Here is a 10649-nt window from a genome sequence, read left to right on the forward strand (position 1 = left end):
CAGGTGGAAAAACGGGAGAAATAGGCATCTCGGGTTAAGAATTGCAGGACTACAGGCCACCCACCCCACGGCCCAAAAAAACACTAGTGGGTTAGCAGTCAGTCGCTTCCAGTTGGTCTAGAGAATGTGGCTGGCTCCGGCGGCTGCGTCCCAGCAACACGTGAGAGTTCAAGACCCCCCACGACCACGCCCCCACCAATTCCAGCCAATGAGGAAGCTCTCCTCGGCGTCCCGTTGCCAAGCAACCGCGTGTCGCCCTCTCTCTCTCTCTCTCTCTCTCTCTCTCTCTCTCTCTCTCTCTCTCCCCTCTCTCTCTCTCTCTCTCTCCCCCGCCCCCCGCGGGGGTTAGCAGTTGCCTACCTTCCCCACAGAGCGATAAGCCCCTCTTTAGGGCCGCCTTAGTTCTCGGGCGCTCTTGGAGGATGAGGATCTGGGAGCCCTTCCATGGGACTCTCCCTCACACTTTGTCGCTAGAATTTTATATTTTTTAGTTCATATTTATTTTGCTTATAGAAGAGAAAGATACCCCTTCCGAAGACGGGGAAGCTTACAGAAGTTTATAATCTTTCAAAAAGTAATCCCAGGCTCGTCTTATTCTGCTCTAACCGGACTTCCTTATCCCGTCTGTGGGAGACCCAGGTGCTTTCTCATTACTTCTCAGATGGAAACTGTTTTAGAATTCGTGTAATTGGGACCTGGGGATCAGGGAGAAGTTGCCGGAACCTCTCATACCAGTGGCTGCTGAAGTAGAAGATTCTGGAAAAACCCTTGCCTAAAGCCTGAACGATTTTTAAGATGACCAAGTTTCCAGCTACCAAAAAGCTTCAGAGTTCCACCAACGCGGCGGCTGTCCGGCCCTTTTATGCCTCGGAGAACCTAACGCAGGTAAGTCTTCCCTCTCTGCTGAAACCAATCATGTTTTTCAGAGCAAGTGAAATAAGAATTAGCCTCGATACCAACAAGGGAGAGAGGGGAGAGAGGAGAGTCATGGTGTAATTAAATTGTCGAGACACTTCGCTGTTGCTATGAATGGTTGGTTTCTCTTAAAGAATGAAAACGCGAACCAGAGCGGTGAGCTGGGCCATCCTATTAGCCAGTAATTCCAAAATGATGGAATAAATCAGCAGTGACACTGTAGAACATCAGAAAAAAATTAAGATGAATTGTAGGCTTGCCGTCCGCAGAAACTTACTCTCAGAGATCTATTGGTCTTGGGGAACAGGCACATCCCCTCTCTCTATGAAGAGGCTGTAGAGGGTCAACTTTTGGGGTTTGAAGGCTAGGTTTGCTACGCACCAGCTGTGTGACTTTAGACAGGTTAATTGCTTAGCATCTCTGAGGCTTTATTTCCTTGTGTCTATGAAATTAGAACAGGAACATCAACTAGGCAGGAGCAGTGTGAGGACTAAATGGAATAAGCTATGAAAATTGTCCACTGTGATGTTAACACTGGATAATGTGTTTATGGGACATGGAACAGTGTTGTTGATTTGAAAAGCAAAGAAAAATCGATACGTACTGAATGACTGGAGTCAATGGTTCCTGTTTTTAAGTGATCATAACTGGTTAAGCACAACTCTAAGTGTGCATTTGTTATTGTACCCTCAAACCCCACTTTGCGTGGATTGGCCAAGGTCAGCAATGCTGGTCCACTCTGGTGCATCCACAGGGCACACTTGTGGCTCACAGTCATGCCCCAGGAAGGAGGGTCTGGTGGGTGGTCAGTCCATGAAGGAAAGCTTAAAACTCACCAGTGGTCAGACGCAGTGGCTCACACCTGTAATCCCAGCACTTCGGGAGGCTAAGGCAGGTGGATCATGAGGTCAGGAGTTTGAGGTCAGCCTGGCCAACATAGTGAAACCCCATCTCTACTAAAAATAAAAAAATTAGCTGGGTGTGGTGGCGTGTGCCAGCTACTCAGGAGGCTGAGGCAGAAGAATTGCTTGAACCCAGAAGGCGGAGCTTTCAGTGAGCCTCGCGCCACTGCACTCCAGCCTGGGCGACAGTGCCAGACTCCGTTTCAAAAAAAAAAAAAATCACCAATGCTCTCCATGTGGTTCAAAACGTTCCAGAGCTGCTCTTCTCTAAAGCTTAACCTAGCTCTGTGTACTCCTCATTACTGAGCCCTCTCAGCGAGACCACTCTGCATGATTGCATGATATAGCCTTTTTCCATCTCCTTTCATCTCAAAATACTACACAGAAGGATGTTCAATCTCAAGTAAACCCTGCTGGGACTGAACTTCCCAGCATAGCAGTGGGGGAATGAATGAGGGATAAAATGAAGAAGGAAATGAATGCTTCAATAGCAAGGGTGAGCATCAAAGCAGGAGCAGCAGACAGAATCACCCTGGTTTTGGATCTGCCTCTTAGTGGCCCTGTGGCCTTGGGCAAGTTGCAGAACTTCTCAGCTTCAGTGTTGCCATCTGCAAAATGGGGATATCATAGTTTCCTCATGGGATTGCTGTGAGCATTAAATGAGTTAATGTATGCCAAAAGCTACGAGCACAGTTCTGACATATAGGAAGCACATGTTAGGTTTTAGTTAAATTGTCATTTCATTTATTTAGTAAAGATTTATTGAACCCCCATTAGGTGCTAAACACTTGCTCTAGTTAAAAATGAGACTTGCCTTTGAATCTAACAATCTATAGTGTGTATGCTTGGGACTGGGAATAAAAGAGATAAGAAATATTGTTATAATGCAGGTTGATTAATGATGTGTTGAGGAAGTATCAGAGGGTGTTGTGGGAGCAAAGAAAAGGGATAGCTAATTTAGATTTGTGTGTGTGTGTGTGTGTGTGTGTGTGTGTGTGTGTGTGTGTGTGTGTTGGATTTGGGGAAAAAACAAGCCATGTACTCAAATAAATGCAATAGAGTTTTTCATCCTGGCATACACAGAGATGTAGAGAATGGAGGAAGATGCAGAACTTGAAATGATCATCTCTTTCTTGGGAGGAGGATAATGGGACTCAGGGAGGTCAAGGGATGGGAAGAAGGCTTCTGGGGAACTGTTGGATAGACCAAGAACTTCCAGCCCAAAGGCCTCATTGAAATCTTTCTGCACCCCTCTCTACTTTCTAGAAAATAATGAAGACCCCAGGGAGTCCCTAGCTCACATTCAAAAGATCATGCCTTGAGGAATTTCAAGGTTTTAGAGCTATAGTAAAGCCATGATTAACCTAATCTAGGGCTACTAGAAAATGACAAGTCACAAGCAAACATGTAGAGATCAGGATTGATGTCTGAGGTAAATCAAACAAACAGTAATTGCAGTCATGATGATAATGATAGTTGGCATGTATTGAGTAGGCATGCTACGTGTGCCACGTTTCAAGCTAAAAAAGATTAAGTGTGATATTTTCAGAACTTTCTATAATCCTTCAAGCTATGAACTGTTACCTCCTCATAAGAGGGCAACACTGAGGCTCAGAGAAGACAGGTGCCTTACCCAAGGACACCCAACAGGCAAGGAACGGAACTGGGATTTGAATTTGAATCTGTCTGGCTCTGAACACAAGCCGAGCCATCTCTATCTCACCATCCTATCAAGCTGTGATAAATGATTGTTCTGTTCAGTGTGACCAGGCTACAAAATTAATGTGTAAGACACAATCATTGGCTTCAAATAACTTCCAGGTTTGTTTGGAGGAGGAAAGGGAATGACACCTAAAAATAGAACCACAAAATGCCAGGCAGCCCAGTAAGTGTCCAATGTGGAGGGATATGGGGAGTGGCATCTCTGGGAGGAAGGTATGGCCACACTGGCTGTGTGGTAATATTAAGAGTCCCCTGCATGCTTGTATAGTGAATGCCTGTTGGAAAAAGCCTCAAAAGGGCCTTGAAACTCTCTGAACCTGGTTGTTTTCCTTTCTCACAGGGTTGGAAGTTGCTATATCCTGCCAGTTTAATGTTAAATTGGCAACTGCCTTGTACAGGATCTTTTAAAAAATAATAATAATAAGTAACATATGCAAATCCTCTATTTGAAAGTCTTTTGTTAAAGAAACCGTCTAGCTTGTCCTTATGCTGGGCTCCCTAATCTACTTAGGGAGTCCCTTTTCCCTTTGTTTCCCAAGGAAGCAGAAGTCTGATGGGATCAGACATGGGGGAGGGGAGAAAAAGATTGTGATATAGGATTATCACAGACCCACGATTTCTGCCCTGGAAAAGGCTAAAAAAAAAAGAGAGGTGCTTAGAACATCCCGCTTTATGTTCTAGACTGACAACTCAGAAATAGCATTTGGCAAAAAACTGTAAAGGTTTGCAATCCTCTATGCAGGCTCTGTCTCTTGGTACCTGAACTTTCCACCTCATTGTCATTAAAAACCCAGTGAGAAAATAAGCATACCTGTTTTGGGAAGATCCTGTAACTTCCAGGAACCATTCTGGGTGCCTTGCTCATATCCTAGTTTTTCGTGATTAAAGTTGCACATTCTGCCAGGCGCGGTGGTTCACGCCTATAATCTCAACACTTTGGGAGGCCGAGGCAGGAGGATCACTTGAGCCCAGGAGTTCAAGACCAGCCTGGGCACTATCGTGAGACCCAGTCTCCACAAAACAAACAAATTAACAAAAACTAGCCAGGTGTGTGTGGTGGCCCCATATGCCTATGGTCCCAGCCTCTTGGGAGGCTGAGGCAGGAGGATTGCTTGAGCCCAGGAGGTTGAGGCTGCAGTGAGCTGTGATTGGGCCACTACAGCTAGGGTGACAGAGCGAGACTCTGTCTCAGTCAATCAACCAACCAGTAAAAGAGCAGATTTGCCAGCAAACTCTGTGAGTTTGAACCCCAGTGCTCCATTTACTAAGCTGTCTGACCTTGGGCTGCTCAGTTCCTCTCTGTCAAGTGCATCACGTTTAATCTAATCCAAGAAGCCTTCCATTTCCAGATGTGTCACCATTTTCTTGTGCTGCTAAAAACAAAAACTCAACAAATTAAACTATCACCTGTTTCAATTATGTGTCCCAGGTTTAGAGGCATTAAAATGCAGATAGAAAAGGTGCGTCTTAGAATAGATGAAATACATCTAAAAATGCTTCCCCGTCCAAAAGATGCTGTGGGAATTAGATGAGTTAATGTAGGTAATGCTGTTAGAACAGAGCCTGGCATAAATACCATTAAATGGTAGCCATTGTTATGGTGGTGTTTAATCCTTTCAACAACTCTGTAATAGAGGTATTGTTAATAAGTTTTAGTACCTAGATGCACTAGAGCTTGAAGATCCCCAGGGTCTAGTTCTCTGCCGAGAGGTAAGTTGACAGGTACCAGAAGAAGGGGGCCAACCAAGCAGAATCCCAGGTATGGAAAAGACCTGGGCCTGACAGTCTGAATCCCTCCCACCGCACCCTCACCCTACCACCAAATGATGAGGATGGATGAGTCCAGAGACAGCCTTGGAAACCCACAGCATACACCCAGCTGGGCTGCCTGGAGTCAGGAAAGGAGAAACAACATTTTTGAGAAACATTTTTCCCAGCAAGAGAAACCTGGACTCCCAGCACAATACGTTTCCACAGCAAACATAAAGCGATTTTCCTCCTTGTCCAGATAGAAGAAATTGTGACCTGAAGAGATAAATGCTGGGCTGTGGTGAGTCATTGGTTTTTGTTAAAGGTGACCTTAGCACTCAGTGATCTCTCTTGCGTTTAATCACTGAGACCACACCCCCTGCATGGAATCACTGATTGCCCTGAAAAAATAAAATAAAATAAAATATCTACCAACCACTTGAGATTCGCTTCTAAAGAATCTCAGCTGGCTGTATCTCCATTTTTATATTGCTCATGACTTAAGCCAGGAAAATAGCAACAAGGGAAAAGAGAGTCTTTTCTCTCTCCAAGGGGTTCTTCTAGCTCCATTGTTATTGCACGAGATAAATTGCAGAATTCATGTTTTTTGTTTAGATGGTTTGTTTTTTTGTTTTGTTTTTTCCTTTATGGCCTAATGTTTTGGACAGGCAATGTTTGCCTTAGCGAATCTTGCTGTGTCTAATTGCATGCCCATGTGACAGTCAGCTCCTCTCCATGATAAATCAGGATGCAGGGAAGGAGTGTGTTCATTACCTCCTGACACAGGAAGGGCGATCGGCACTCTTCATGCTGGACAAAATGAAGCAGGCTCTTTGTCCCATCTACAAAGAGGCACTTGCTCTGCAGGGGAAGGGATGGTGGCAGGAAGGGGTGAAGAAATAATCAATAAGTCTTATTGATGGGATAATAAGCTTTGTGATTAGTTAGAAGCTCTGCCTTTGACGTCAGGCAAAGGTGGTTTCAAATTCTCTTTTTGACACTCTGGTGTGAGTTTCTGGGAAATGGAGTTGAGGAACAATAAGATCTATGGCATACATGTTTTGGAAGGGTTAAATAAAATAATGCATGTGAAATTGCACAATACCCAGTTAGTCTTCAATAATGACAGTGGTCATTATTCTTACTTGGGCTCCTCTCCCTTATCTGATTGGACATGAGTGCTACCATGACTGTTTTGAAGATACGGTCAGCCTGGAAATGAAGTCAAGAGGAAACTGAGTATTAACTCTAAAGTCACGTAGTAGGGTTCATCATTAATGAGGCTTAATAAGGCCAGGCCCCAACTTAAGGGTAGAAGGGAAGAAGCAGGTCTAAAGTTATTCTTAGAGTTGGTATGAGAGTATATTTGCATGAGAGATGTGGTATCCTTCAGGAGAGTGTACATCCTGATGGCAGAAATGCTTGATCCAGACAAAAACCTTAGTTGTAGAGAAGGGGGTGCTCCTGAGCATGGTTTGATCCCTTGGATTTATCTCTCAGCTCAGTCTCATTATTCATGTTTAATCCCATAGAGAACCAAAGGGTAGAGAGGAAAAAATAAAAGGAAAACACCATATATGGATTAGGATTGTTTTTGGCTGCAAGTAAGAGAAAAACTGAAAAGCAGTGAAGTAAACAAATAGGAATTTATTTTTCTCATATAAGAAGTTTGGAGATGGACGCCTGTTGGCATTGGCTCTAAAGCTTACTAGCGTCAGGCTGGCAAGACCTCTTCCCTCATGGTCGCAAAATGGCTGTCCCAGGTCCAGGCATCACATCCATTTTCCAGCAGAAAGAGGAAAAAGTCGAGAGTAAAAACTATGTTTGTCCCTTTTATGAGGTAAACAGAAGCTTTCCAAGAACCTTCCCCATCTATTTTCTCTATTTCTAATTTTCCAGAACAGTGTCACCTGTCTTTTCTAGCAGTAAGAATGGCTGGGAAAGTATGCATCTAACACGAGTATGGAAAGCAGGGGCTGGCCAGGCACGGTGGCTTACGCTTATAGTCCTACCACTTTGGGAGGCTGGAGGCGGGTGGATCACCTGAGGTCAGAAGTTCAAGACCAGCCTGGCCAACATAGTGAAACCCTGTCTCTACTAAAAATACAAAAAAATTAGCTGGGCATGGTGGCACGGGCCTGTAATCCCAGCTACTTGGGAGGCTGAGGCAGGAGAATCACTTGAACCCAGGAGACAGATGTTGCAGTGAGCCAAGATCGTGCCATTGGACTCCAGCCTGGGCAACAAGAGTGAAACTCCATCTCAAAAAATAAAAATAAAAATAAAGCAGGGGCAAGGAAGCAGTGGTGATATTGAGGACGAGTATTAGACTGACTTTTCAGCAGTGACTTGTATGAATGATTTCACAAAAACTTAAATAATAGGGACCCCAAGCCACACACTGACAGAGGGTAACCCAAAAAAGAGAGACATCCCTATTCCCTACCCTACGCAACTACTGCTTAGGAATCTCAAGGGCACTTGTCCACAGTAGTGCCCATCAAAGAGCTGCGGGGGTGAGGGAAAGAGTAGAGTTCCCCAGTGGGAACATTTATTCATTCAACTAATGCGTAGTGAGTTCCAAGTATGTGCACGGTTATAGGTGGTGGGGATACAGAATGAATAAAGAAAATCAAATGGGACACCACTTTGGACACTCTGAAAAATGTAGGGAGAATAATACAAGCCTGGATCTAAAGCAATGGAATGTGTTCCATCTTTATTCCTGAGACCCCCATCTATTTCTATCGTTTGGTGAGGCTTAAGGAAATTCTGGTTAGATAAGCCTTTGCACAACTGTGGAAGGAAACTTATTCTTGACTTCCTTTCAGCATCGCTGCAGCCTCCAAAGACTCAACCATCAGCTGTTAAATTCAAAAGCTGCAAAAATTCGTATGGGGTTCATTGGCAAGTAGCACTTATATAAAATCTGACAGAAGCCAATTAAACCTCTCTTGGGCTGAATAAACCAACATATTTTTTCTCAGAGATATTTCTGACAGCTAAATTCAAAATCATAATCATCAGTAATGGGATACCTTCTATCATGAGATGGTGGCATTTTCCCTTCTAAACTCCTGTTTTCAAACTCTGCTGAGAAAATTTCTTGTGGGGCTCAATTTTGATTGAATGTATCTCTGCCTAAATTGGAATTTATGCAATCGGTAGTTTTATTTAATAACTTGAAAATTAGCCGCGTCTGGCAGTTGGCTTGCAAGCCTGGAAATGCCTCAGGGTTTCTGGATTTCACAAAGTGGTGAGTTTATACAACTGGGACAGATTCTTGGATAGGTTCAGCATTGTCAGGAGTTTCGTGGTGGGCTGCAGCTCAGGGACAGAAAGGACAGAGAATATCCCCTATTGCAGCCTGGTATATGATCAGGTCATCTTTTGGGGTATATATTGAGCACCTACCATGTGACAGATGTTTTGAGGGCGCTGAAATGCAGCAGACTTGTGGTCTTCTCCCAAGGAACCCACAGTGCTGTCAGAGAGAACACTTATAAATAACTATGAATCAAGATGGTGAATAACAAGTACCAAAAAAAAAAGACAAACAATATATATATATATAGAGAGAGAGAGGCTTGAGGTAGAAACAAGTTCTATCATGGAAAGACAGGTGCAGTGAAGCCATCTGAATCTTGAATGTTGGCTGGATATAGACTTGGGGTGGTACTAAACATTGAGCCAAACCTAGAACTCATTTTCTAATACATCAGGGAGGAAGGGAGGGGGGTGTATTACCATTCTCCTGCAAAAAACAAGTTCTTTCTTGGCATTCTGTCTGATAAAATTGTCCCTCACTGAGCTCCAACAGATCACTCTTTTCATACTCTTCCCTCTCCATACACAAAGTTACCAAAGTATCTGTCCCAAAGGGTTGTCAAATTAGGGAGGGCTATGCCCCATGAACTCCCACTAAAGCTTTAAATAATTGGAAATACCTAGTGTGTTACTCCTTTCCAGGCTTTGCATTTCAGCAGTTTCTCAAACTTGGCACTATTGAACATTTGAGGCCAGATAGTTGTCCCTTGCATTGCAGAGCGTGAAGCAGCATTCCTGCTATCTCCCTATTAGGTGACAGTCACAGCCTCCCTGTGGTGACAAACAAAAATGTCTCAATATTGGCAAATGTCCTCAGGGAGCAAAACCATCCACAAGTGAGAATCACTAGCAGAAGGATGCTAAAGTCTTGAATACCCTTCCCCAGCCGAATGCCTATCTGATGATAAAACCTTCCCCGTCTAAATAAATGATGCTGTCATGTACCCAGTTGTTCAAGCAGAAGCTCAAGCTTCATCTCTGACCTCCGCCTCTTCAACACCCCGTATGTCCACTGCCATAGGGTAGGTGTTCTGTGGACACTACCTCCTTCCCCAAGGTTACTACCTGGTCCATAGCACCATTATTTCTTGCCTGGGCCATCCCATTGGACCCATAACTGTACTTTTTTCTTTCCATCTGACCCATTGTCTTTCAATCCGAGTGTGATACTGTCATTTCCCCTTCCTTGTTAAAACAATTCAGTGACCCTTTATTGTCCTCAAAATGAAGATGAATATCTTTAATGAAGTTTAAAAGTCTCTGTATGATCCATCCCATGCCAGGTTCTTCAGCCTGATCTTTCATCACTTAGTCACCAGTAAGGAGCCACACTAGTTTTAAAATATGCTGCCTTCTGTCTTCTTCCACCTCTTAGAACATTCTTTCTCTGTCTCTTTCTCTCTCTCTCTCTCATACACACACACACACACACACACACACACACACACACAATCTCTCCTACTTCTTTCAGTGTCAGCTTAAATGTCATTTCTTTTGAGAAGCATTCCCTGGCCAAAACCTCCCAATCCAGGTCACGTGCTTCTTTTGTACCATAAAATTCCCCTTGGTAACACTATCTTACCTAGCAAACTACAAGCTCCACCAGAGCAAGAAACATGGTAGCTTTTTGGTTGCTACTATGTTGGTATCCCACAGGACCTGCCATGTGGTAGAAGTGCAGTTAAAACTTGGATGAGTAGGCAGATCTTTCTAGGGCTCTCTTGTCTCATAAGTAGCCATTAATTGCATAGCATTAAAGCCAAACCAACCCTCTTCAAGATAGAAAAAGGAGGCTGGACACAGTGGCTCACGCCTATAATCCCAGCACTTTGGGAGGTCGAGGCAGGCAGATCATGAGGTCAGGAGTTCGACACCAACCTGACCAACATAATGAAACCCCATCTCTACTAAAAATACAAAAAATTAGCCGGGCATGGTGGCACAAGCCTGTAATCCAAGCTACTCAGGAGGCTGAGGGAAAAGAGCCGCTTGAATCTGGGAGATGGAGTTTGCTGTGAGCCAAGATCGTGCCAC

At 44.0% G+C, this 10649-nt stretch overlaps 1 protein-coding gene across 4 annotated transcripts in view; it reads left to right on the top strand.

Moving 5' to 3' along the window:
- Window positions 1-350: 350 nt before the first annotated feature.
- The window catches only part of CCDC60 (coiled-coil domain containing 60), a 212709-nt gene continuing 202410 nt past the window's right edge, over window positions 351-10649 (top strand). For all 4 annotated transcript variants that reach the window (XM_017510202.2, XM_017510204.2, XM_017510205.2 and 1 more), the window contains exon 1: window positions 351-885. In XM_017510202.2, the coding sequence (XP_017365691.1) occupies window positions 796-885 (90 nt within the window). In that variant the 5' untranslated portion in view covers window positions 351-795. The remainder of the gene's footprint in view (window positions 886-10649) is intronic.

The sequence above is a fragment of the Cebus imitator genome, unplaced genomic scaffold (genome assembly GCF_001604975.1).
Source record: "Cebus imitator isolate Cc_AM_T3 unplaced genomic scaffold, Cebus_imitator-1.0 Scaffold434, whole genome shotgun sequence".
NCBI lineage: Eukaryota > Metazoa > Chordata > Mammalia > Primates > Cebidae > Cebus > Cebus imitator.